The following is a 26,943-nucleotide window of genomic DNA, read 5'->3' as shown; positions in this document are numbered from 1 at the left end:
TTTTGGCTCAGCTCTCTCTTCACCACAACGGACCGGTACAGGGTCCGCATTACTGCCGACGCTGCACCGATCCGCCTGTCGATCTCACGCTCCATCCTCCCCTCACTCGTGAACAAGACTCCGAGATACTTGAACTCCTCCACTTGGGGCAGGATCTCATCCCCGATCCGGAGAGGGCATTCCACCCTTTTCCGATCGAGGACCATGGACTCGGATTTGGAGGTGCTGACCCTCATCCCGACCGCTTCACACTCGGCTGCGAATCGTTCCAGCGAGAGCTGGAGATCACGGCCTGAAGAAGCTAACAGCACCACGTCATCTGCAAAAAGCAGAGACGCGATGCTGAGGTCCCAAAACCGGACCCCCTCAACGCCTCGGCTGCGCCTAGAAATTCTGTCCATAAAAATTATGAACAGAATCGGTGACAAAGGGCAGCCTTGGCGGAGTCCAACCCTCACTGGGAACGAATCCGATTTACTGCCGGAAATGCGGACCAGACTCTGGCATCGGTGATACAGGGACCGAACCGCCCTTATCAGTTGGCTCGGCACCCCGTACTCCCGAAGCACCCTCCACAGAACCCCCCGAGGGACACGGTCGAACGCCTTCTCCAAGTCCACAAAACACATGTGGACTGGTTGGGCGAACTCCCATGCACCCTCGAGGATCCTGCCGAGGGTGTAGAGCTGGTCCACTGTTCCACGGCCAGGACGAAAGCCACACTGCTCCTCCTGAATCCGAGGTTCGACCTCCCGACGGACCCTCCTCTCCAGCACCCCTGAATAGACCTTACCAGGGAGGCTGAGGAGTGTGATTCCCCTGTAATTGGAACACACCCTCCGGTCCCCCTTCTTAAAGAGGGGAACCACCACCCCAGTCTGCCAATCCAGAGGCACTGTCCCCGATGTCCACGCAACGTTGTAGAGGCGTGTCAGCCATGACAGCCCCACAACATCCAGAGCCTTTAAGAACTCCGGGCGGATCTCATACACCCCCGGGGCCTTGCCACCGAGGAGTTTTTTGACTACCTCAGTGACTTCGACCCCAGAGATTGGAGAATCCGCCTCAGAGTCTCCAGGCCCTGCTTCCTCAATGGAAGGCGTGTAGGTGGAATTGAGGAGGTCTTCGAAGTATTCTCCCCACCGACTCACGACGTCCCGAGTCGAGGTCAGCAGCACGCCATCCCCACTGTAAACAGTGTTGACGTTGCACTGCTTCCCCCTCCTGAGACGCCGGATGGTGGACCAGAATTTCCTCGAAGCCGTCCGAAAGTCATTCTCCATGGCCTCACCGAACTCCTCCCACGCCCGGGTTTTTGCCTCAGCAACCGCCGAAGCCGCGTTCCGCTTGGCCATCCGGTACCTGTCAGCTACCTCCGGAGTCCCGCAGGCCAAAACGGCCCGATAGGACTCCTTCTTCAGCTTGACGGCATCCCTTACCGCCGGTGTCCACCAGCGGGTTCGGGGATTGCCGCCACGACAGGCACCAACGACCTTACGGCCACAGCTCCGGTCGGCCGCCTCAACAATGGAGGCGCGGAACATGGTCCACTCAGACTCAATGTCCCCCGCCTCCCCCGGGACGTGGGAAAAGCTCTGCCGGAGGTGGGAGTTGAAGCTCTTCCTGACAGGAGATTCTGCCAGTAAATCCAATGGATGTAAATATCAAACACCCAACCAACCAGTGAAGCTTAGGATCTTTTTTAACCATATATATTTACAAACACCTTTTCTATAACGTTACGTTTTAGCAGTAAAACAAATACAAGAAAAAGATGCGTGTTTTTAATTGTCTGTTAAATGTCCGTCTCCACTTTATGATTGCGCACAGTCCCATGTATCAAACGCACATTCTCTCACCCCCCCCCCCCCCCCTCCCAGAGACAGATAGTGTTTTAATCACTTGAAGAATATAAGAATGGAATATTGTTTCTCCAGCCAACAGAGTCACTAATGGTTGCTTTTATCACCAATCTGATTGATAAAAGTAATGCTCTGCTTTCGGTTCTTCCCCCCAAAAAGAATATTAAAGGTTACAATTTATACAGAATTTTGTAGCGTATGTGATGACAGGTGGCAGGTCTCAATGTTGAATCTGCCATACCCTAATTAAAAAAAAATAATAATGAAGTCTGGGTTCGAGCCCCACATTGAGCATCTGCCACTTGTTGGATGGGTTGAATCGGCCATACCCTTTAAAAAAAAAAAAGAAACAAAGTCAAGAGGAAGGGAGCCCGGTTACCTCAGTTGGTAGAGCATGAGACTCTTAACCTCAGGGTTGTGGGTTTCAATCCCCACATTGGGTGTCTGCCACTCGTTGGACAGGTTTTAATGTTGAACCGTCCATACCCTATTAAACAAAAATTTAAACAAATGTTCAAGTGAAGCATCCCGGCTAGCTCAGTCGGTAGCACATGAGACTTTTTTTAAAAAAATGTATTCAATGTTTTACCAGGTAAACCAATTGAGAACACTTTCTCATTTACAATGGCGACCTGGCGATCTTAATCTCAGGGTTATAGGTTTGATCCCCACATTGGGCATCTGTCACTTGTTGGCCGGGTTAAATCTGTCGTACCCTATTAAAAAAATGAAACAAAATCTCAAGAAAAGGAGCCCGGTTAGCTCAGTTGGTAGAGCATGAGACTCTTAATCTCAGGGTCGTGGGTTCGAGCCCCACATTGGGCGTTTGTCACTAATCCAGGTTTCAAATCAGTCGTACCCTATTAAAAAAAAAAAAAATGAAACAAAGTCTTGAGAAAAGTAGCCCGGTTAGCTCAGTCGGTAGAGCATGAGACTCTTAATCTCAGGGTCGTGGGTTCGAGCCCCACATTGGGCGTTTGTCACTTGTCCATGTTTTAAATAAATCGTACCCTATTAAAAAAAAAAAATGAAACGAAGTCTTGAGAAAAGTAGCCCGGTTAGTTCAGTCGGTAGAGCATGAGACTCTTAATCTCAGGGTCGTGGGTTCGAGCCCCACATTGGGCGTTTGTCACTAATCCAGGTTTTAAATCAGTCGTACCCTATTAAAAAAAAAAAAAATGAAACAAAGTCTTGAGAAAAGTAGCCCGGTTAGCTCAGTCGGTAGATCATGAGACTCTTAATCTCAGGGTCGTGGGTTAGAGCCCCACATTGGGCGTTCGTCACTTGTCCAGGTTTTGTTAAATCAGTCGTACCCTATTAAAAAAAAAAAAAATGAAACAAAGTTTTGAGAAAAGTAGCCCGGTTAGCTCAGTCTGGTAGAGCATGAGACTCTTAATCTCAGGGTCGTGGGTTCGAGCCCCACATTGGGCGTTCGTCACTTGTTGGCCAGGTTTTGTTAAATCAGTCGTACCCTATTAAAAAAAAAATGAAACAAAGTCTTGAGAAAAGTAGCCCGGTTAGCTCAGTCTGGTAGAGCATGAGACTCTTAATCTCAGGGTCGTGGGTTCGAGCCCCACATTGGGCGTTCGTCACTTGTTGTCCAGGTTTTGTTAAATCAGTCGTACCCTATTAAAAAAAAAATGAAACAAAGTCTTGAGAAAAGTAGCCCGGTTAGCTCAGTCGGTAGAGCATGAGACTTTTAATCTCAGGGTCGTGGGTTCGAGCCCCACATTGGGCGTTTGTCACTTGTCCATGTTTTAAATCAGTCGTACCCTATTAAAAAAAAAAATGAAACGAAGTCTTGAGAAAAGTAGCCCGGTTAGTTCAGTCGGTAGAGCATGAGACTCTTAATCTCAGGGTCGTGGGTTCGAGCCCCACATTGGGCGTTTGTCACTTGTCCGGGTTTTAAATCAGTCGTACCCTATTAAAAAAAAAAATGAAACGAGGTCTTGAGAAAAGTAGCCCGGTTAGCTCAGTTGGTGGAGCATGAGACTCTTAATCTCGGGGTCGTGGGTTCGAGCCCCACATTGGGCGTTCGTCACTTGTTGTCCAGGTTTTAAATCAGTCGTACCCTATTAAAAAAAAAATGAAACAAAGTCTTGAGAACAGTAGCCCGGTTAGTTCAGTTGGTAGAGCATGAGACTCTTAATCTCAGGGTCGTGGGTTCGAGCCCCACGTTGGGCGTTTGTCACTTGTCCATGTTTTAAATCAGTCGTACCCTATTAAAAAAAAAAATGAAACGAAGTCTTGAGAAAAGTAGCCCGGTTAGTTCAGTCGGTAGAGCATGAGACTCTTAATCTCAGGGTCGTGGATTCGAGCCCCACATTGGGCGTTTGTCACTTGTCCAGGTTTTAAATCAGTCGTACCCTATTAAAAAAAAAAATGAAACGAGGTCTTGAGAAAAGTAGCCCGGTTAGCTCAGTTGGTGGAGCATGAGACTCTTAATCTCGGGGTCGTGGGTTCGAGCCCCACATTGGGCGTTCGTCACTTGTTGTCCAGGTTTTGTTAAATCAGTCGTACCCTATTAAAAAAAAAATGAAACAAAGTCTTGAGAAAAGTAGCCCGGTTAGTTCAATTGGTAGAGCATGAGACTCTTAATCTCAGGGTCGTGGGTTCGAGCCCCACGTTGGGCGTTCGTCACTTGTTATCCAGGTTTTGTTAAATCAGTCGTACCCTATTAAATAAAAAAATGAAACAAAGTCTTGAGAAAACTAGCCCGGTTAGCTCAGTTGGTAGAGCATGAGACTCTTAATCTCAGGGTCGTGGGTTCGAGCCCCACATTGGGCGTTTGTCACTTGTCCAGGTTTTAAATCAGTCGTACCCTATTAAAAAAAAAAAAAAGAAATTAAGTCTTGAGAAAAGTAGCCCGGTTAGCTCAGTTGGTAGAGCATGAGACTCTTAATCTCAGGGTCGTGGGTTCGAGCCCCACATTGGGCGTTTGTCACTTGTCCATGTTTTAAATCAGTCGTACCCTATTAAAAAAAAAAAATCAAACGAAGTCTTGAGAAAAGTAGCCCGGTTAGCTCAGTTGGTAGAGCATGAGACTCTTAATCTCAGGGTCGTGGGTTCGAGCCCCACATTGGGCGTTTGTCACTTGTCCAGGTTTTAAATCAGTCGTACCCTATTAAAAAAATGAAAAATAAACAAAGTCTTGAGAAAAGTAGCCCGGTTAGCTCAGTCGGTAGAGCATGAGACTCTTAATCTCAGGGTCGTGTGTTCGAGCCCCACATTGGGCGTTTGTCACTTGTCCAGGTTTTGAATCAGTCGTACCCTATTAAAAAAAAAAAAAAAAAAGTCTTGAGAAAAAAAGCCCGGTTAGCTCAGTCGGTAGAGCATGAGACTCTTAATCTCAGGGTCGTGGGTTCGAGCCCCACATTGGGCATCTGTCACTTCCTTTTCATGTTTAAATGTTGAATCTGCCATACCAGAACGCCCACCAAGTCTTTACACAGCGTTATGAATAAGCAATCACATTTGTCCTCTTAGGTTTGGCAGATGATGTCTGTAAACCAATAGTCACTAATTTCTCCGGCTCAGCCTCCTATGCTGCATTTGTGAATGGGCCATAATGAAAGTTCCCCCACCTTTATACAAGCATTTTACAAAATATTGTATTAAAATATGCAGCAGCTGAGTAAATAAAGGCTCTGAGTCAAAACCTCAAATGGGGAAGTCAACTTTCACCGCAATCCTGTATTATATTACCCATCATATTCAACGGATTAGTCCTAAACAGTAATGAGTTTGTTCTTTCACAAATTAGTATAAATTTGTAGTTTGTAAATATAATAGAAGGCAGTCATACAATCGCAGCCGAATCAGTAGACAAATTCCAGTTTATTAACAAGAGCAGTAGTGTTGGTACAAGGCAGGAGTTGGAGGGAAACTCCAGTGGTTGGAAACTGTATTTGCTTAAAACACTCAACTGTCAAACAGCTGATTTTCCTTTTAGTTGTCCCTTAAATGATGGAAATAACAAAAACTATTTTTAAAAATGTGTAAAACACAGACCTCCTTATTGAAAGCTCACTTTACGAATAATTTAATTCATACACAGTACAAAACATGCATCCCATTATTATTCCACAACTATCAGTTTTACAGTGTACACTGACTACACAAATCCAACTGAGATCCAAACAATTTTTTGAAGCAACCTGTACACATCTGTCACAAAGGCATGACATACGGGCTAGTCCTATTTTCACGACACTGAAAATCTTCCATTATTCTACAATAATTTTTTTACACAAGGTACAAGATTCATCCTCTTCGCAATTGGGCTCTTTGAAACAGCCTGAGGTAAGCTTCAACACAATGTAGCTCAAGTTCAAAGGTAAAATCTAATTAAAATATGAGAATCATATACTAATGAACACCATAAACAAAGACAAAAAAAACCTGATGCTGCAGTTAGTTTGTTCACAGAATTTCTAGTAAACAGAACACTCAAAGTGGCAAAGTACTTTGTATCCCTTTGGCTGAGCAAATTCCCTAAATCAATCAGCAGAGGTTCAACCATTAAGTAGTGCAACACAAATCAAACAAAAATGAAACAATGACGATGTCGCCGAGAAGGCAAGAAGGGTGACAAGACATTTCAGTGTTCCCTTTTCAGCTTGCGGCCTATGTCTACCTCGTCCAGCCCGGTGGCCGACCTGGACTGTTGAAGTTCTCGGAGCTGAGCGTGCGTGCGAGGCGGCTGCTTCTTCAACTTCCGCAGATGAATGTCAATGGGGTCTAGTTCGGGCTCGGAAGCTGGAACGGGCAAGTAGCCGCCGTCCCTCGGCAAACACATACACCAGCCGGCACCGGCCAGGTCAAGCTCACTGTATTTGAACTCGAGCTTCTTCAGCTTGAAGTCCACCATGTCAACAGATTCGCTCATTTCAACCAGAAGGTTCCAGAAGACACAGCTCAGGATGATGCCAAGCAGCTACAGGAAGACGCGCACACAGGTTCAAACAAACACAGGCATGACATACCATAACCTATACATATACTGTATTTTCTGGACTATAAGTCGCATTTTTTATCATAGTTTGGCCGAGGGTGCAACTATAAGGGCGCACTAGGCCTGTGGAATAATTAGCTTCACCACTGACAATGAGTTCCATTCACTGACTTCCGGAGTCAGGAGATGTTTATAACACAGAGGACAGAGATTGGAACAGAGGACGAATATTTTGATGGATTTAATGATTTGGAGTGACATGAATGGTTTGATAAACTTGTTATTTATGTTATAGTTGCGCAGCCAAATTTGCTGCAGTTCACTGTGATTGCCTCCTGTTAGGCTTACCTGTATGTCAATCAAGCGATGGGATTAAAGTGATTCGTGATTGCTTCTTACTTGGTCCAGCAACCCCACTCATTTTGGCTGGTTTTAAACTTTCTTTAGTTTAAAAGAAAAAAGCGAGTGCGTGGGTTGATGCGTAATGCGTTGATTAGCTTCTTAGCTTTGGTGTCTATGTGCTGAGGTAAGGAGGGGAGGAGTCACTGTGACTGCCTCCCGATAGGCTTACATGTATGTCAATCAAGTGATTCTAGCCTATAGAATTTTTTATATTTAAATGTCATGCGATCGACCAGTAGTAGCTTACTGACCACGGTTGCCGTAATGCTGAAAGCGATGCGACCCTGAATTTACTAGTCGTACTAAAACGTACTTAACATTTTGGCAGAGCACTGTGTACAACCAGTATGGATCAACAAATTCATCAACTGATCCATATATAAGGCGCTCTGCATTATAAGGCACACTGTGGTTTTTGGAGTAAATTTTAAGTTTTTAAGTGCGCCTTATAGTGCAGAAAATACGGTAGACCTTTTAGAGCCACTGTAGAACCGCTCAAGACAAACTGAATGAGAAATAAGACAAGCTTTGTTTAACAGAAACTGTTTCAGTGGTGTTTCACTCATGTCTGTTAATTTCTGATTTGCATTTATTACGGTTAGCATTGAAGTACAAGGCAAATAATAATTGAAAGGGTAACCTTGAAGAGGGGGGAAAGAGTTTTCTTGCAGTAATCAAATCTAAGTGCAAATATTTCAACACATTTTTTCTTATTCTACATAAATCTCCATCTAGTTTTCAAAGAAGCAGGCACCATGCCAAAGAAAACAATCTTTCATCGACTTTGGAACTCAACCATAAAGGAATTCTGCAAAAAAGCTTTAGACTTGAAGTTACCTGTGGCAGCCCGATGGCACAGCAGAGTGCGACAGTTATTCCAATGTTGTCACTCATCCAAAGGTTGACAGCGTGGATGCAGCCTCGCACGTGAATCTCCTCATGCAGGCTTTCACGCTGATGCACAGCAAAAAGACAACAAGAGTATACATTTTCTTAATTAAAATTAAACTGCTAAGTGCACAACTCAAAAAAGTTATTAGATTAAACCGCGAGGTGCACAACTCATAAAGGTATTCTTTAAAAGATCCTTCATGCATACCTCCACACACAAAGTTCTAAAATGTTTAATATCAACTGACATGAAAATTGCCGTGTGACCTCAAAACCAAAAAAAAAAAGATGTTCTTGACAAATCGCTAGACCTTTTCTTCTAAATATATTTACCATATTTTCAAATTGTCATGTTTCACAAGAACATTGCACGTCAGTTTAGAAAGAGGTATTCTAAAACGTGTCATTCTTGTCTAAATAGAATTGCATGTATTCCAGTAAACATTTAAACATTGCTTGTCTTTCCCACCTCTATTGCGTTCCCATAACCAAACTATTGTGTCAATGTCCTTCATTAACTGTGATGCGCAAACATCCTTAATGGCAACCACACAATACTGCAATAGAATCGAAACAAATATCTCCAATTGCACATACCTGCCTATCCAGAGCCTTGGAACCGCACAGGGTGTTAATGACCTCTCCTACCTGTGGAAAAAAAACATAATGAGTGAGTCTGAAACTAGACACAAAATGTAGGGACATAATGTATCAATGGCATGCTACTCTTACTCGGGGGTGGTGGGGGAATGGAGAGGTTGGGGGCCCACGTCACCTGCTTGCTAGAGCATGAACTTGTGTGCTAGAAAACTGCAGCCGTAATCGATGAGAACCGATAATGGTGGCAATTTGGCCCATGTTCCACCTCTCTAATAAACGCTTCAATGTGTCCGAGCTTGTGACTGTCAGACAGGGCAACTGTTCTTTATTGCTTCAGCATAGTTGCACCACTTCCAAAGTCCGTATCAGCGCTTTGAGGGGAGGAACAAGGATGATATACCTGTCATTGAGAGCACAGAGGAGCCCCTCAAGGATTACCGCTTCATTTCAAGAGTGAAATGAAGGCGATATACCAGAACATGTCTGGCTGTACGATATGGAACTGGAAATAATTAAAGTCTCTTTTTACAGTGATAAAGTAGAAGCTATTTTGCTGCTATCTTCACCAATGGGAAATAAAGTGAAGGGGGAAAAAAAGGCCTAACCAATATGAGGCCAATCATGCTGTGTATCATATCAATTGAGGATGTGAATGTTTTGACAAATGGTATCATAACATTAAGTTCAAGTTCGGTAGAAAATGACATTACAGAAAGCATACCTAATTTGTTGAGGCCTACACAGTACACACACAGTGTATAACTTTCTTACACTGAACATTTCTTTAGCAATATTGTATGTATCAATACACCTAAATCTCGATTTTATGCGGACTTTGGGGTCCAGAATTTGGTAATCGTGTTAAGCCCAATATATATAGCCCATTGTACAGAAACTCTTGTTTTTTTTTGATAGGTATGTTTTTAGGCAGCCAAAGGGGCCCTTTGTTATGTTAATATAGGCCGGCATGTTGTTGGGCACCCGTTTGCTGTCCATCACCTTGAATTCTCCACAGACATCGAAGTCTGTTGACATTTTCTTAAAAGAGAATCAATACGCAGATGACAATATCAGGTGGCTTGAGTAAGTCATTTTGATGCTATGTGAATTGGATGGAAGAGAGAATAAAGCAGGCACTTATTCTACTACTGTGTCCGGCCACGCTCTTTGACATATGAGTGAGCACTTCCCTCTTTCCAAATCAAAAACAATCCTAGATATCCGTAACACTGCAATAAAGCAGTCATAAAAATCAAACAGTATGATTTATTACCAAACACCTTTACATTTGTCACAGATATTCATCAAATCACTAGCGCTAGTCATTTCGCTTTGTACGGTCCTTATATCATCCATTTAAAATACTTGAAAATGTATTTATGACAAAAAATATTGGGGTTCATGACCAAAGCGCGTGGAATCGGAGTGTGTAAAATCGAGGCTCACGTGTATGAAGTATATTTGGTTCTTTGCAACTTGACAAATGATCTGTTAGTGACACCATGACTAGTGCAGCGGAGCCATATTGCATTCTGAAGACTGAAGGGCATTTAGCACTATTCGTAATGGCAGGTCAAGCTGTGATTAGCAAATTAAAGCACCAGTTTTCCATTTTCACTGTCATGTTTTAGCCATGACTAGCATGAAAAGCCCTAGACCCATCATAATTGACTATTACATTTCTGAATCATTAAACATTATTATAATGTATGTAAATTGTTGAACTCAGAAAAGGCCATCTGCTCTTTCCCCCAAACAATAGGCCCGTTTGAAAATTAAAGACAAGATTGGATCTTCACTGTTGAGAAGCTGACATTCTGAGCATCTGTACACTTTTAAATTTAAAAAACAAATCCAAACATTTTATTGAATATCAAAAATAATTGATTAATACGGGCGTTAGTTATTGATTACCGTAATTGCCGGACTATAAGCCGCGACTTTTTTCCAAAATTTTGGACCCTGCGGCTTATAGTCAGGTGCGGCTTATATAAGATTTTTTTCGTGATTTTTGTGATGACTTGATCACTTTTACTCTTAACACTATTATATACAGTAAAAGCTACAAAACAAACTGACAAATAACTCGTTTTCAAATCAGACGAGTAAAAACTGGTCAAATATTTCTAAAAAAAGCTATTATTAAAAGTGAAGACAATTTGCAATTCTAGTAATGACACACGAATTTGATGCACAATTTGTCTTTGCGGGCCACATAGAATGATGTGGTGGGCCGTATCTGGCCCCCGGGCCTTGAGTTTGACACCTGTGCTCTAAACCCTTTCTCTTACTCTGCCATATCACTCAGAGATTACACAAAGCAGTGGCGCTGTTTGGACAATCTGCATTGTAATTGTACTAAGTTCATCTTGTTTTTCCTTTTTTTAATCACTTCACTGGTTTCTTTTAAATCAAACAAGTTGTTTGATAATAACTTGTTTGATATAAAAGAAACCAGTGAAGTAATCTGCATTGTATTAAAACCCAATCAATCAGCATTTAAATTCAATTCTTCTGACATTTTGCTCACCAAAAACAGGTTGTAATGAATGTGAACTTTTAATGCATTTTATTCAGAAGGTTACTTTGAACCTTAAACGGCGGCGCGGCGTACTTATGGATTTTTACGGCCTCCGGCCTCCAGGAGGCGCTCTAGCAAGAAGCAAGAGCGAGACGGGCGAAGAAGAGATAATGCGCCGAAGAAGACGTGCTAGTTTTTGTTTACATTTCGCGCATCACGCGATCAAGACGGACATTACTGAAAGGAAGCCTTTATACACAAACCGTCATCATGGGGGACAAAATAAATGCATATGATGCAGCTTTTAAGCCAAAGGCAGTCGATGTTGATGACATTATCTTGTGTCTACTCTGGAGCGTACTTATGGATTTTTACGGCCTCCGCTCTCCAGGGAGCGCTCTAGCAGGAAGCAAGAGCGAGACAGACGAAGAAGAGATAATGCGCCGAAGAAGACGTGATCGTCTCGCGCATCACGCACACACCCACATTAACACAAAGACAGGAAGCTTTTATACATAAACCGTCATTATGGGGGATAAAATAAATGAATATGATGCCGCTTTTAAGCTATACGTGTCGCTCGCTAGTTTAATATAATGTAGCACTTCGTGCATGAATAAGATTAGCATGAACAGACCCTCTTCACACTCGAAGAAATGCATAAAAGCGACGACGAAAGAGAGACTGAGAAAGTGTGAGGCGAAGGATATCTAACGCCATTCCAATCGGACACTAAGGAGGAAGACTTGGTTTCAGTGCACAGGAGGAAGATGAAGACGGCTCTTTTTGTACTTTTACTGGTATGTTTTTTTTAACCAGCCCTGTTCGTGCTGTGCTACCGTGTTGCTGCTGTGTAACCGCCGCCATTACCGCCGCGTCTCAGTGACTTTGCTGTGTTAATTCCGTGTTGTTGTGGTATTACTGCCGCGTCACAGGCAGTGTTTGGAAAGAAATGTTAAGGTATGTTATTAAAGCTTTAAAAAAAACTTTCTGTGTCCAGTCTTTCTTTGCTAATAACTCGCGTGCACACTTCCGCGTTGCTGCGGTACTACTGCTGCGTCACAGGCCATGTTTAGAAAGACATGTTCAAGTATGTTATCAAAACGTTAAAAAGGCTTTCTATGTACTGTCTTTCTTTGTAAAAAAATCGTGTGCAAGTGCGGCTTATAGTCCGGTGCGGCTTATGTAAGAAAAAAAAAGAAATATCCCTGAATTTTAGCTAGTGCGGTTTATAATCCGGTGCGGCTTATAGTCCGGCAATTACGGTAATCGTTTCACCTCAATTAATAATCATGCAATATTGTTATTATTATATAAAATAAGAATATTTTTAGGTCAGCCCAGACATGGTTGCATCTACCAACCCAACCATCGAGCTTACAGACGTACAAGACCAAACCTGACAGGGCAGATGGCGGGTTATGCACAAAGATTGATTTTTGCATTACAGCGCTTATGTCTTTTAGTATAATAAATACTGTATTGATCTGCAGAGGCGTAGAAACCAACTACCTAGCTGCTTGTCCCTTTCGACAGTCACTGTCATATTTTTCCTCTTAAAGCCCGGCGCACACAAGGCACCATTGGTGCTCGTTGCCATCAGCCCTCGGCGCCACCCGCTCTTCATATTTTTTTTGAGCGACCAGTATCCAGCGTGTTTGCTACTCCACGCCAACCTCAAGAAAAAAAAACACACGTGGCTCTAATGGTGACGGCAACGAGTGCCAATGGCGCCTCCTGTGTGCTGGGTTTTATAATCAAGGAGTCAACAGTTTATCTTTTCAATGCTCACCAGTGGAGTCTCATGGGACGTGCTGACATCGTGTGTTTTCACGCAGGACCAGTTTTTGTTTGTGACTTGTGAGGCATATTTTCTCATTCCAAAATATACAACCCTATGACAGTTTGATGTAGGAATAGCACTCACCTCACGGCGGACGCAGCAGGTATATGGAACTCCACATGCGAGTGGACCGGTACCATTACAGAAGTGGTATTGGTTGACTCCCCAGTCCTTATATTCATCTCCTCCGCAACATGAAAACTGGACCAAACAACAATTTGGTGAGACTGACTTCTTTATGCATCCGATTTTGAAAAACTAATTGCTCAGTGTGTGATGGCAAATGAAATTTTAATGGAATAAAAGATGATCAAATCAAACTATTGGCTCAGACCTCTCTCAAACACTGAAGGACAACTCAAGTTCTCTAGCTGTATACATAGCATTGCCAAGTTGAATCATTAATAGCACCAATACATTTTCAGCATTTAATACTCAAATAGACAACGTAGGACGAATAGAAAATCCCACACTAACATGAATTGTCAAATGTTATGTAGTTATTAAAACATAGAACTCATACTCTTTGTGGCTAAATGACCCCTCATATAATTTATGAGAATTTAAGTAGGGGCAATAACATCCTGCTCTTGCCACTTAAATGTTGTTAGTCACCTGAACATTGTCAGTCACTTAAATGTTGTAAAGAGTCTGAGATCAAGTGGAGTCAAACTCCTTGTTTGGCATGGACAAACTTGGCCAATAAAAGCTGATTGATTGATTGATTGATTGATTGATTGATTGATTGATTGATTGATTGATTGATTGATTTCCAAGTTATGCACGATGGGTGTGCCAGAATCCTAGATGGATGAATCGCTGAGCCTTGAAAATGCGCAAAAGGCACTGACTTAAATGCAAACGGGAAAATATGCCCCAATGCGAGTTGTATAAATGAGAAATATTGATGATGTTCAAGGGTGCTGTCATTTTGAAATTTTACCTGAGGATTCGTTTTGACTAGTGAGCGCTCAAGGAGCAGGGTATGCAGTATAAATATTTATTTAAATGAAAAAAAAAATAAACTCAAAACTTTTCAAAGCAACACTGGAAACAAGACAATTCTCTGATGTTGGTTTTCATCGTACTGTATAGTTTATGTCTAGTTCCGTAAAATGCATTGAAAACATGCCCTTCAATATGCACTCAGTCATAAATCACTCCCATGTTCATCATTTACTTTCATACAGTAAATCCATATTTCTATATACCTTTTCTTGCACGTAATCCAAGATGTTTTTGAAGTCCAGGTCGTCGTAGTAGTGTTTGATTCCCTCTCGTATGCTGCTTTGAAACAGGGAAGACGTCTGGAACCAATGGCACCATGAAAAGGTCAGTGAATGATGACAAATGACAAAAAGCCATCGTGAGCTCGTTGTGAAGAGACGTGATAATCAAACTTGCTGCCACCAGTTTACCTTCTTCTCAAAAATGAGAGCGATAATGAGGGCGACGGCCTGGAGAAGAAGCAACACACAGAGAACGCAGAGGAACTGTGGAGGCACACAACAAGAATTAGTACACGGAACATCACTTTGCAAACATATTCAACAAACATACTGGCCACAAGTTACTCCAGCAGGAGCTACATAATTTGAAAATAAAATACTCACTGAAATTGTCAGCGACATTAAATAACAATATGTTCGTTATTGTGGCTGTTTGCATTTGAAACTTTAAAACTGACACTGCAGAATTTTTGATACGGCTCTTGCATTTCAGATGAGTGCAGGCTCACAATTGGTAAACTGACAATTCATTTTGCATCTTTATTTTCTAATGCTACATCTACTGCATTTTGACATTTGTGATTTTGCATTAGCGGTAGTAATAGGTCAAACCTCTACATGCGATTGCTTAAACATAAGAATTTTTCAGATTTGAAATTTGATCAAATATTTGATTCAACATCCGAAGTAATGCTCAACATATGACGTCATCATGGTTAGCCTGCTAGACGGCGGCATGTCGGGATGACATCAGTTAGCATCCCAAGAAGGATAACGCAAACAATAGTAGTGGTGAAAAAAGGAAGGTGATGATTTCCTTTCAATTAATACAAGGAATCATAAGAAAACCTGAGCGCGGAGTAGGTGTGAGTGATCTTGCGAAACAATATGGCCGTAAAAACGTGTCAACAATTTCGATGATAATTAAGCAGAAGGAAGCCCTCAAAGCGGTCAAGCCATCCAAGAGGATCACCATCATTTTAAACGTCGCAGCCCTGCCCTAGAAGAGATGGGACGCCTTTTGCTTGTAAGGACAAAGGACAAGGAAAATGCTGGCAAAAAGATCACTGAAACGATCATGTGTGAGAAGGCCAACGCTATATATTGTGTTAATGTTATGTAAGTTGGATAAAAACAGAACCTGAAAAAAAGAAGAATATATATATATATAAAATAAAAAATAAATAAGCTAATTTAGTTTGAACTTCAAATACTGTAAGTTACAGTAAGTTACGGAACATATGTATCTCTATGTGTCGCTAAGGTACAGTGACAATCAAAACCCGTTTTTATTATTATTTCCCTGTAATGTATTTCTTTTTACATCTCTCTCTTATATAATGCATTTGTTTTATTGCTATGTGTAATTAGCTGCAGCATTTAAGGGGTCATTGTTGTTGTTTTTTGCTGTGGAACGAATTAAACGAATTAGAGTGTATTTCTATGGAAATATTTGATCCAACATACAACTATTTCAACGTATGAAGTAGGTCCTGGAATGAATTAAATTCATATGTAGAGGTTCGACTGTACTGTTTGTAACGATGTTTTTGCCTGTGCTAACTGGCTCTACACCTCTGCTTATAACTGTGCAATAGAAAAGACACTTACATGATTTATCTTTAACATTCTTACCATGTGCAGCAGGGTTTTGTTATCTCTGAGGGAGCCAACCATGCCCACAAGTGAGACTGTGAACATTACCAGACCCAGCAGGATCAGCACCACTGCAGGAGCCAGGAAGAGACCCTCCAGCGTTCGGTTTTTCTGCCTTTCCACCTCGGCGTACACCCCCACACAGAGCACACAGAGACCCACCAGCTGGACAAAAAGAAGAGGGTTTTTGTCATACTTTCAAGAATTACTCTACAATGTGCTGTTAGGATTGCAGCAAGAATTTCTTTGCTCTTTGAAAAAGTATTGCTGTCTCTGTATGTAATTTAGCAGCCAAACAGTGATGAATCTCAGGATTTTATACTGATACATTTCAAAAAATACAAAGAAATACTGTTTATGTAAAAAAAATAAAAAAAAAATAAAAACAATTAATGCACATCATTAGATGACTGCAAAAAGGAACTTTCATACTAACAAAAATTCAGCCCTAACATAAATTAAAATCGAAAGGCTTGATGGGCTGACTTTAATTTGAATGCTTAGCTGTCTCTGTGAGTGTCATGTGATTGACAGTCAACCTTTCGGCTTAGGTTTCTCATGCATTGTAATATGCAAGCAAGAGTGCATGTTTTTGGAATCTCGGAGGAAACTTAAGCATCTGTAGAAAACCCACACAAGCAAAGAGAGAAGGTGCACATGCCACGTTGGAAGGTTCAAAGAAAGATTTCACCCAACCCTTCGATTACGAGGCAAAGGCATGACATTTGGAATTCATGTCTTAAATGAAACATAAGCTAAGCAGAAGCCATGTTATAAATATACTGTAATGTGAACATTATCAAAATAACGCTGGTTAAAAATAACAATTGCGCATCCAATTTATCACAGTTTGAGTAATAAAAAATGTATTGCCACTTATTAAGACAGATATTTAGATGTGTTCAAAGCAACTATGCTTTTACTGTCTTGACCTTTACGATGTACAATGGACGAAAATACAATTATAGTTGCAACAACATGGGGCATCCATAACTTTAACACCAAACACTACTGTTTAACGCTTGGCTCACACTGCCTCCTTGTGCATGTGTGTTTAAGTTCATTCATACAGTAACACTTCATGTTACATAAAGTTAAGATCCACACACAAAAAAAACCAACAAAGGCTGTAATAGTTCTTTTAAAGGGTATATGGTGTACGAGTACTACATCAGTAGTTGTCAGTCTTTGCAACATTCCCAGCAATTCAAACAACTTCAAACATCATGACAGATGTTAACTTCATTTAGGTCTTTCAGACATAAACTTGTGACAACTTTGACATGGTAGAATGACAACCAATACCCACCACATATGATATTTTTTGCCAATCAATCTTTTCCTGAAATTGTCCAAACCTCAACAGGAGAGACACGTTCCCTCATTCAAAGACAGGGGGAGGATACCCTCTGATCCACCACCTAGCATGTCTAGTTGGAACATCTCTTCCCCAGCTTGGGGCTTCTTGCTTTCCAGGGAGATAACATTGCATGTCCCTAGAGCCAGCTTCTGTAGTTCCGGAATGGACTGTCAAGGTCCCTGGCTTTATCCAAAACCCAACTCACATTGCAACTGACCCCTATGTCCACTTCATCACAGCAGGTGAGACCATGAGAAGGAGGTCCCATGGTTTCCTTTCAGACTTAGCCAGGCCAGACATTTGCCTTTGAAACTCACCTCCTGGCCTGGCTCCAAAGTGGTACCCAGGTGACCCCCATCGAGAAAGATGGTTATTTTATTCATCATGGTAATCACTTGTCTGGTCCCTCATCCAGTACCGGTTTACCAAGTGTGACCCTGGGGAATAAAGCCCCAGACAACTTAGCTACGAGGATGATTGGGATACACAAGCTCGTCCACCACGTTAAGGTGATGGCCCACAGGAGTAATTTGTTAATGGAATTGTTATTAAATTAAATGTACGATTCTGTCACACATGTAAAGGTGACATTGAACTACTCCTCTCTGTAATATTCTTTCACACACCCACACATTACCACCAACACTGTTGGTCTCCAAGGACAATAACATTTTACACTAGTTTAAGTCTAACAGGTTTAAACGTAATGGAAGGGTGTAACAATGGGGCCATGTTTCTGCCATGGACCAGCTTTGTAAAATGAGATAATTATCATGCAAATGCATTGAGTCCATTTGGTTAGGAAGTCCTTTTTAGTAATCTTGTGTAGATGCATAATAATCAGGTACATTACCAGATGAAGAAATTGGGCAAAGTACAGGTAATGAGATAATCTTTATCTATTTATGTATCCTCAAGGATCTGTCACTTTATTGTGGTAGAGGGATTTGTGTCTCCGAATTATGCTAGGAGCAAAATTGTCTGGGGCTTTATGCCCCTTGAAGGGTCACCCATGGAAAACAGGTCTAGAGCTGAAAGACCAGAGAAAGCACGGTTCAAAAGATCCCAATGATGAACCCTTAATGGAAATGTTCCTAGCCCGTACATGGGTTGCCTCAAGGTTAGGCTCGTAAACAGGGACCTGGAGGTCGGGCGTGCACTCATGGGGCTCGGCCAAGCTCAATGCATTCTGTGCAACAGGTGGGTACACAGGCTGATTGTACTTTCTACCATCCGACAGAAGAACATTTGATTTCATTGTCATAAATAGGAGCCTTTCAATGACTACAATTCTTTTAAAACATATTAATACACAGTCAAGAATTAACGATCCTGCACGTCCTGGGTCATCCCCAAGGTCTCCTGCCGGTGAGACCCCCCCAGAACACCTCATTGGGGAGGCGTCCAGAAGGCATCCTAATAAGATGCCCAAGCCACCTCATCTGGCTCAAGATGGAGGAGCAGCAGAACAACTCCAAGTCCCTCTCGAATGACAGAGCTTAAAAGTTAAAGTTAAAGTCCCAATGATCATCGTCACACACACATCTGGGTGTGGTGAAATTTGTCCTCTGCATTTAACCCATCCCCATGTGATTTTGATCCATCCCCTGGGGGAGAGGGGAGCGGTGAGCAGCAGCGGTGCCGCGCTCGGGAATCATTTGGTGATCTAACCCCCCAATTCCAACCCTTAATGCTGAGTGCCAAGCAAGGAGGCAATGGGTCCCATTTTTATAGTCTTTGGTATGACCCGGCCGGGGTTTGAACCCACAACCTTCCAGTCTCAGGGCGGACACTCTACTACTAGGCCACTGAGCTTCTCACCCTATCTCGACGGGAGAGCCCACACACCCTGCAGAGGAAACTCATTTCAGCCACTTGTATCCAGGATCCTGCACTTTTGGTCACGGGCCACAGTTCGTGACCATAGGTGAGGTTAGGAATGTACAACAGTGAATCAAGATCTTTGCCTTTTGGCTCAGCTTCTTCACCGTAACTGGGCAATAATTCAATATCAACACGTATCGTGATTGATAGGCAATCGATAGAAAATGCCTGATGAAATATTTCTTATAAACAAAAAAATAACTCTGGCATTTGCATGTTGTCGGCAGTGTGTATCTGCCACCAAACATGAAGAAGATGCAAACTTGGTTTTTATTTATTCACAAATATTAGTACATATCAAAGTGTGCTTTTTCGGAAAACTAGGTAACTACATAGCTTGATATGAGTCGAAAGAAAGACAAAAATCAAACTTGAAATAAATTAAACACAACAAAATAACCCCATTTAAACACAAAACGTACTTACCCATGGTAGAAGAGCTAAAGTACCGTAAATAATGTCCAAGCGCGCATCAATGTGAACAAAAGGCAAGTGTGCCTATTGCTTACAAGTAGCTCCCTATAAAGACATTTGTTATCGCGTAAATTCAACTCTTCAGTCTCGCGTGTGCAGATTTTCAGGCACGTACAGGTCATGCACCGTGGCCTGTGTCAATTGGTGTCCGTACGCCTCGTCAGCTACTTGTTAATTGTGCGTGGCTAATCTGAGGATCTTGACTTTTCCTCTTGTGCCGGTCTGACTCGTGTGCATCGGCACATGTTCAGTTGATGTGTGTGGCTCAGCTGCTGTATGCGATCAATAGCAGTGACGCTCTGACGGCCGTGGTGTGTCTGAAGACTGACGGAAACCCCAGCACGTAGTTCGACAGTAAAACCTAGATTTATTGTATATTTTACACTAACATAAAGAACACAAACTAGTCATGCCACCTTCACTGTGATAACCACTCAGCTGATGCCAGAACAGTCTTAAAATGTGACTTTATTCTTATTGTCACAAAGTTCATGGAGCTAGTCTAAAACAGTAAACACAGCTGATTCTTTTGTATTTTAATCACAATCAGTTTCAAAAGTTCATTCCTGACACTGTGTAATTGTTTAAAAACTTTCACTTACATTAGAAAAAAGAAATACAATTAAAAGCATCTTATTTTTTTCCAACTATACAACGAATTTTAATGTAGAACATGCACATGTTTAAGATTTGTGTTGGTGGTGTGTGATTTTCTGAATAAATGTGTTCCTTGAATGAAAAAAAGTTGGGAAACACTACTCTAGAGGTTGTCTTTTGTGAAAATGCTTGCCACTTAAATAATTAAGTAAATAGGGGGAGATGTTTAGTCAGACCTCTGTACAATGCAACACAGTTCTATATCACTGAAATTCAACACATTAAGTACCGTATTTTCCGGACTATAAGTCGCTCCAGAGTATAAGTCGCACCAGCCATAAAATGCCCCAAAAAGTGAAAAAAAAAGATATATGAGTCGCTCCAGAGTATAAGTCGCATTTTGGGGGCAATTTATTCGACAAAATCCCACACCAAAAACAGTCATGAACGAGCAACAACAGGCTAAACGATAGCAACAACAGGCTAAACGATAGGTATGCTAACGTGACAAACACAAACAAAGAGCTGAGAACGGGCCTGACGTAACATATAGAGTGATTAAGGACAACTATTACATGAATAACATGTTTATAAAACCATCGGTGTCACTCCAATTCATTAAATAGCAACAACAGGCTAAACGATAGGTATGCTAACGTGACAAACACAAACAAAGAGCTGAGAACGGGCCTGACGTAACATATAGAGTGATTAAGGACAACTATTACATGAATAACATGTTTATAAAACCATCGATGTCACTTCAATTCATTAAATCCATCGATCGTTCTTTGTCAACAATGGGTGCGCACGGCTGAGGACGCTTGCATTTCAAAATATTCCACAGGCTCATATAACGATAGATAAACTATATTTCAAATAACTATAATACAAGCCAATAATATTATCAAACCATCCGTGCATTTTAATTCCATTAAATCCATCGATCAAATTCCTCGTCCTTTGTCAACATCGCCGCGCGTGCGCCCTGACTTCAGCCTCGTCTTTATTCCACAGATCTACTATATAACTATATTGTAGCGTTAACAAAGTACAAGGATAGACGTGGGTTTGGTAAACGGCTCTTTATTAAACAAAACAAACTTCCAAGCATGTGGCGGCGTGGACTTCCAGACAGACCGGGCGTGCGTGATGGCCATGTCCGAGCCCCGCGCACCGTTCGCGGACAACCACTCGGCCGAGCGCCGGCCCTCGACTCAGTAGAGTAGGACCGGGCGTGCGCAAAAGCCATAATAGTTTTTCAAACCTTCTATGTCACTCCAAATCCTTAATTCCTTCAAACTCTTTGTCCTCCGTGTCACTTAGAAATGATCACCGCTAATGATGCCGGTAGTCCTTGTGTGGGCACGTTTGTATGTAAACAACCGCCGCGCCGCGCTACTGACGTCACTTGAAATAGTAATCCATTGGTACATCACGGTTCTCCAAACTTTCTTTCTGCTGCTCGATTACTGTTTTCAGCTGCATATTTTACAACTTGAAGTTTGGAACCTGCAAAATATGAGTTTCTTTTTGGTGCCATTTTTCTTAAGCCCACCCAGTTGATGAGTCACGGCCAACGGTGAAATTTAGAGCGCCCTCATCCAGTTTCGTCTGAAAATATAATTTTTTTGGGTTGTTTTATCAAAGTCAAAGTCTGCTTTATCGTTGATTTTTTTTTTTTTATATACTAAGACACGCAAAGAGATTGAAATTACGTTTCCACTATCCCTTGGTGAGATAGTACACATGTGCATACAAGCAACACAAAAAAAAACAAGAAGGCACAAACAATGAATAAATAAGAGTGTTGAATAAATGATAAATAAACAAATAATAATAAATAATAATAATAAATATAATAGGAGCAAAAATGGAGCAAGTGTACATACAGCAGACGGTGGACTTGGATATGGTGCTTTAAAGTGTTAATTGCTTTATTTGATGTTTTCTCTATTTTTTATGTTTTGAATATTTTCAAGATAAAGATATAAAAGCATGTGAAGTGATGAACTATACTAAAAATAACATGGGAAGTGGTCAACTATACTTGTAAGTGATGTCTTAATGATCAAGTAAAAATTTGTGAAAAAAAAACATATATAAGTCGCTCCTGAGTATAAGTCGCCCCCCCACCCAAACTATGAAAAAAACCGCGACTTATAGTCCGGAAATTACGGTACACTATTTAGTTAAACATTGTCAAGCCGAACAATAAAAAAATAAAAATACAATTCAAACAGGCTTTTTTTTAAAAAAAAAAAAATAAGAGATCTTTTAGCAAAAGACCCCTGCACTAGTGTGTACAGCCCTGATGTTGTGGCCTGCAACACTAAGCTTATTGAACAAACTTGTAACACAATTGTAAAATATAACACCATTCAGGCTAATTGTTGTATGATGTGCTATTACACAGTAGCTCATGTTTATTAGTATGAACTGGTTAGTGTGTAAATACCCCAAGCATGCATGTGCCGCTGTCATTTTTGTATCGGCAGAACAATAATTGATCCCTTTAAGAGGGTCCAACGCCCTGCACCACCGTGTTGTTCAATAGGCGGTGAACGTGGTGTGAAGCTACGACACCAAATTCCACGAGCATCAACTTTGTATGCTGTTCATACTGTGCATTACCCGGCAATAAATGATATTTAAACATGTTCCCCCTTTCCAAAAGGCAAGGGGTTGCAGTTGGTATATCTGTAGTGAAACGGCATATGTTTGCAGCTAGCTTGCATCCTTGTACTAAATCCCTTTAGAAAATGTAGCAACTTCAGTTGACATTAACAAAGAGTAAATATACATAACGACATGCTTATTGTTGATTCGTTATAGAGTTTAGAGAACATGATCATATTTGCTACTCAATACAGCATCTTTAATCGCTATTACAGCATTTTATACCTGTCATACAGGACTCAAGGCGCCTATCAATAGGGTCCTTGGTTTCATAGAAAGCAGGGATACAATTCAAAAGTGTGGCCAAACGAGAGGCAGTAATACTTATTAGTGTATGCCGAATATTATGTTGATCCATCCTAATGTTGTAGCATATCCAATTATTTGTCTTGAATTGCATAATGATGCATGTACAGACTGGAGTTTAAATTCAGGTATTCTTAAACGAAGTCTGGGTGTGTCTCTGGGTGTTCGCGTTTACAATTTAAGACCCACTTTAACGTCGTTATTTTATTAATCGTAGGTGAATTAAATAAGAATAAATACAACTTACCGAAAACAGCATCGAATAGACATTCAGGGTAAATTTGATGAAGTAATAGAAGTGATTGCTTTTCCTCAATTCAGAATAGGGAGGCATGGCCGCTTGTGTTGTTGAAGCTAGCTAGGTAGCACGCTCACTACCTTTCGTTTAGTTCCCGAATTCCTTAACTACCGATTACAAAAATAAATGGACCAAATTACACCACTAACAACATGTTCAAGAAGTGAACGTTTCTTTTCTTCTTTTCAAAATCTATTAGATGTCATTTCACAGACGATTGAAACGAAACTACTTCCGTGCAACCGGCTCCTATACGCTTTGTTTTGACTTCATCCTTAAAGGGCCAGTGCACCAATGCTGTTCTACAATACAGGATATTTTCGTGATATAATGTTTGCCATTGTGTTTGCTAATTGTATTAGATGGCTAATCGATGTAGAAAATCCTTGTGCATGGAATACACTCAATTGTCTGGGTGACCCCAAACTTCTGAACGATAGTGTATATAGTCAAGCCTGAAATTATTCATACCCCTCGGGTGACTCTATCTTTGTGACAGGGATAGGCCAACAGTCGAGCCCGAAATTATTATTAATTATTAATTATTTTGCATTTGGCTGTACATTTGCACACACAAAGACATTCATACACAATATGTATATATATCACAGCACACTCTTTTTAAGTTTCATAAATAGGTAGACAACTGGGAAGAAAACAAAATCAAAATGTTAGTATGTATCCAATATCAAATATAGTATTTTGGTGCAAACAAAAACATCAGTCATATTACAGGAACTGGATTACTTTTCAGACACTGTGCAAAACTAATCCCGAGCGCTTTTGCTTCAAGTTACACCAGTTGTTGCCACCGCTTGTTGGATATATTTGGCATGCTCATGACTGACGTATTTACAAATGGGTTTATGCCGTCTCAAAGCTGGCCATGTGTCAGGTTCACCCCCAAGAGATTATCAGTGTGGAGTTGTTTTTCTTTTCAGATTTGTTTTATCATTAGGTCACTGCTTTTCCTATCTTATTATTCTGAATCTACAATCAATACTGGACTTGCATTGGTATATTTACATGCACAGTATTATTTCAGATTCAAAGTGCCATGAGTTAGACCTTCATAACATAATGTCAATAAAATTACAGTTGGCACACTCTCCCTTTAAATTCTAAGGTTTGGGCTTCCTGAATGGATTTTGAATGGCTTGGGTTTTCTGCCAATACATCAGCTTACCCCTACGTTCTTATTGCAATGTTTCATTCATAGTAAATTTGTTTCTATGTTTTGTATGCTGTTCACCGCCAAACCTAATGTAAATAAAAATATGTCCATCCGTCCATTTTCTGAACCACTTTTCCTGACAAAGGTCACTGGTTTACTGGAGCCTATCCCAGCTGACCAGTCATTCACTCAACCATTCACTCCCACTCATGAACACAGTTAATGCTGTCAACCACGAAGCTAAATCTGTCTGTTTTGCGCAATACAGTAAGTCATTTAAGTGTCAAGTAGCCTATTCACAGCAAGTTACTCCCTTTTGAAAATATTTGTGAGTTAAGCAGCTCGACAGTCACTTAATTCTTGTTTTTCCCCTCTGTCCACATTCTCAACAAAATGTATCATATTTTTTTATACATACTTGGCATGTTAAAGCTTGTTTGTTTACAAAGAAGCAATTACAGTAGAAACCCACGGTAAATGTGGCTACCTTTGACAGTATGTATGAAGTTCCTGATAATGATGTTTTTTGACAAACACCAATTTGCATTACCTAAAAATTTGATATTGCGGTTGTGGATTTAGTTTGCGTGAATTTGAAATACATTTTAGGAATTCCTTTTTAACTTAAATATGGCCCTGGACCTTCCTAAAAGTATCCTAATGTCCCTTTAAGTTTACATATGTAAATGTGTTATCATCATTTGTATCTTTTGGCCATTTTTCTATTTTTACCCATTTTTGTTTTTCCCCATCCCTCTCATCTGCTCGCAGCCCTTGCATGCACTTTCGTCCACACATCCATTAAGCTCCGCCGAGCCTTAATGGGCTTAGTGCATAGAGCAGATGCTGTTATCGCAATAATACCAGCAGAAACCTACCAACAGAAACCTATCAGACATAAAATAAAAAGTTCTGACCTTGACTTGCTCTAAGTTTAAGTTCTGTTCACTGACTTTGATTACCTTTGCATAATTCTGCATGCCAAACGCCATCATAGTGCTTTTCTACACATTCTTGTTGTCCATGCCCAAGGACATATTTACTCATCTGTGGGCCCAAGTCAAACACAGTCACAGACTCTAGACATCTAACATTTTGAATATTAATGTTTATAATCCATTAAAAAGTGTAAATTTGTTATGCTAAATAAAATCCTTAAATATTTTCTAAGGATTATTGCCTAACAACTGTATCATCTCACCTGTATCAAAGTAATAACTGTACTGAATAAGAACAATAGTTCATATTTGAAGGGGAAATCAGGTCAAATATTTCTTTACAACAATGTTTTATGTGGCCCCACTAGTCTAAACATGGTATTTGTATTAATTTTACATTTGTATAATTTGAGTTGGGCAACAAAATTAAATTTTTATCAGTCTCAAGGGGCAGCCTTTTTTTCACTTGCTGTTGACATCCCAGTGCCTAAGGGCTCATCTTGCGAATGTCAAATGATCAAACCTAGGTAATAAATGAGCGGTTATTGGTCGTTACCTGAGCCCTCATAATAAAGTTACTTGCATGGTAGCATGTGTTGCGACCTCCATATTTTTTACAGATGTTACCTTTTCATTCTTTTGTCCCAGAGGAGACAACATCCATGATTTCCAAAAGCAATTTGAAAGGTGGGCTTGCCAAACCACAGCACACTTTTCCAAATTGCCTCAGTCCATCTCAGATGAACCCAGAGACAACAGCGTTCCTGGGTGATGTTGATATATGCATTTGCAGATGTAGCGGCAAAGTCGTAGTGTTCCTGATCCCACGTGGCAATACATTTGACACAATGATGCCTGCTTTTAATTAATTATTATAGTCCGTACATAATTAAATCCCTTAATTCCTGAAATTGTACATTAAGAAACTGCTGAAGTATTTCCTCTAGCATTTTTTCACAAAGTGATGAACTACTAGGCTACTGTGCTGCTTCAAGCCACACACGTTTAAGTGATGACTTCATTAAAGTGTCACAATATTTTCTCCTTTGCTTTTCGGGGAAAGCGACATCTTGCACATGCACTGGGACACATTATCAATGATAGAACACGAGGTCGAACGAGGTTTGGGTTTAAATGAAATATTGTGTTACCATCAACCATAGAGCCTGGAACATGAGCAGAAAACCATCCATCCATCCATCCATCCATCTTCTTCCGCTTATCCGGGGTCGGGTCGCGGGGGCAGCAGCTTTAGGAGGGACTCCCAGACTTCCC

The 26,943-nt window shown here is 41.0% G+C and overlaps 1 protein-coding gene and 16 non-coding genes across 17 annotated transcripts; 16 read left to right on the top strand and 1 right to left on the bottom strand.

The window, feature by feature from the left end:
• The first annotated feature begins 2,614 nt into the window (after window positions 1-2,614).
• Window positions 2,615-2,687, top strand: trnak-cuu (transfer RNA lysine (anticodon CUU)). The gene has a single exon. It is a non-coding gene; the product is annotated as a tRNA-Lys (tRNA).
• A 78-nt stretch (window positions 2,688-2,765) lies between these two features.
• trnak-cuu (transfer RNA lysine (anticodon CUU)) lies at window positions 2,766-2,838 on the top strand. The gene has a single exon. It is a non-coding gene; the product is annotated as a tRNA-Lys (tRNA).
• Window positions 2,839-2,914: 76 nt separating this feature from the next.
• trnak-cuu (transfer RNA lysine (anticodon CUU)) lies at window positions 2,915-2,987 on the top strand. Its single transcript has one exon. It is a non-coding gene; the product is annotated as a tRNA-Lys (tRNA).
• A 232-nt stretch (window positions 2,988-3,219) lies between these two features.
• Window positions 3,220-3,293, top strand: trnak-cuu (transfer RNA lysine (anticodon CUU)). The gene has a single exon. It is a non-coding gene; the product is annotated as a tRNA-Lys (tRNA).
• Window positions 3,294-3,373: 80 nt separating this feature from the next.
• Window positions 3,374-3,447, top strand: trnak-cuu (transfer RNA lysine (anticodon CUU)). The gene has a single exon. It is a non-coding gene; the product is annotated as a tRNA-Lys (tRNA).
• Window positions 3,448-3,527: 80 nt separating this feature from the next.
• trnak-uuu (transfer RNA lysine (anticodon UUU)) lies at window positions 3,528-3,600 on the top strand. Its single transcript has one exon. It is a non-coding gene; the product is annotated as a tRNA-Lys (tRNA).
• Window positions 3,601-3,675: 75 nt separating this feature from the next.
• On the top strand, window positions 3,676-3,748 carry trnak-cuu (transfer RNA lysine (anticodon CUU)). The gene has a single exon. It is a non-coding gene; the product is annotated as a tRNA-Lys (tRNA).
• Window positions 3,749-3,823: 75 nt separating this feature from the next.
• trnak-cuu (transfer RNA lysine (anticodon CUU)) lies at window positions 3,824-3,896 on the top strand. The gene has a single exon. It is a non-coding gene; the product is annotated as a tRNA-Lys (tRNA).
• A 77-nt stretch (window positions 3,897-3,973) lies between these two features.
• Window positions 3,974-4,046, top strand: trnak-cuu (transfer RNA lysine (anticodon CUU)). Its single transcript has one exon. It is a non-coding gene; the product is annotated as a tRNA-Lys (tRNA).
• A 223-nt stretch (window positions 4,047-4,269) lies between these two features.
• Window positions 4,270-4,342, top strand: trnak-cuu (transfer RNA lysine (anticodon CUU)). Its single transcript has one exon. It is a non-coding gene; the product is annotated as a tRNA-Lys (tRNA).
• An 80-nt stretch (window positions 4,343-4,422) lies between these two features.
• Window positions 4,423-4,495, top strand: trnak-cuu (transfer RNA lysine (anticodon CUU)). The gene has a single exon. It is a non-coding gene; the product is annotated as a tRNA-Lys (tRNA).
• An 81-nt stretch (window positions 4,496-4,576) lies between these two features.
• trnak-cuu (transfer RNA lysine (anticodon CUU)) lies at window positions 4,577-4,649 on the top strand. The gene has a single exon. It is a non-coding gene; the product is annotated as a tRNA-Lys (tRNA).
• Window positions 4,650-4,726: 77 nt separating this feature from the next.
• Window positions 4,727-4,799, top strand: trnak-cuu (transfer RNA lysine (anticodon CUU)). The gene has a single exon. It is a non-coding gene; the product is annotated as a tRNA-Lys (tRNA).
• A 76-nt stretch (window positions 4,800-4,875) lies between these two features.
• trnak-cuu (transfer RNA lysine (anticodon CUU)) lies at window positions 4,876-4,948 on the top strand. The gene has a single exon. It is a non-coding gene; the product is annotated as a tRNA-Lys (tRNA).
• A 77-nt stretch (window positions 4,949-5,025) lies between these two features.
• Window positions 5,026-5,098, top strand: trnak-cuu (transfer RNA lysine (anticodon CUU)). Its single transcript has one exon. It is a non-coding gene; the product is annotated as a tRNA-Lys (tRNA).
• Window positions 5,099-5,171: 73 nt separating this feature from the next.
• Window positions 5,172-5,244, top strand: trnak-cuu (transfer RNA lysine (anticodon CUU)). The gene has a single exon. It is a non-coding gene; the product is annotated as a tRNA-Lys (tRNA).
• Window positions 5,245-5,680: 436 nt separating this feature from the next.
• On the bottom strand, window positions 5,681-23,842 carry LOC148398332 (tetraspanin-15). The gene is made up of 8 exons (XM_088376680.1): window positions 23,506-23,842; window positions 15,938-16,123; window positions 14,492-14,566; window positions 14,285-14,380; window positions 13,158-13,274; window positions 8,707-8,757; window positions 8,056-8,172; window positions 5,681-6,798 (listed from the first exon to the last, which is right to left on the bottom strand). Exons 1-8 carry the CDS (start codon window positions 23,590-23,592, stop codon window positions 6,463-6,465), a joined length of 1,065 nt encoding a protein of 354 aa, XP_088232806.1. The 5' UTR covers window positions 23,593-23,842; the 3' UTR covers window positions 5,681-6,462.
• Between the last annotated feature and the right edge of the window lie 3,101 nt (window positions 23,843-26,943).

Source organism: Syngnathus floridae, chromosome 5 (genome assembly GCF_059516105.1).
Source record: "Syngnathus floridae isolate MCC-2025c chromosome 5, RoL_Sflo_1.0, whole genome shotgun sequence".
In the NCBI taxonomy this organism is placed as follows: Eukaryota; Metazoa; Chordata; class Actinopteri; order Syngnathiformes; family Syngnathidae; genus Syngnathus; species Syngnathus floridae.
The sequence above is the reverse complement of the archived record's forward strand: the minus strand, read 5'-3'. Positions and strand labels throughout refer to the sequence as shown.

Excerpts from the sequence above, each read along its gene's own strand:
- LOC148398332 (XM_088376680.1), bottom strand. The coding sequence starts at position 23,592 with ATGCCTCCCTATTCTGAATTGAGGAAAAGCAATCACTTCTATTACTTC. Across the intron at positions 13,275-14,284 it reads TGGATTACGTGCAAGAAAAG|TTTTCATGTTGCGGAGGAGA; the intron begins GTATATAGAAAT and ends TGTTTGGTCCAG. Across the intron at positions 8,758-13,157 it reads CCTGCTGCGTCCGCCGTGAG|GTAGGAGAGGTCATTAACAC; the intron begins GTGAGTGCTATT and ends TTTTTTCCACAG.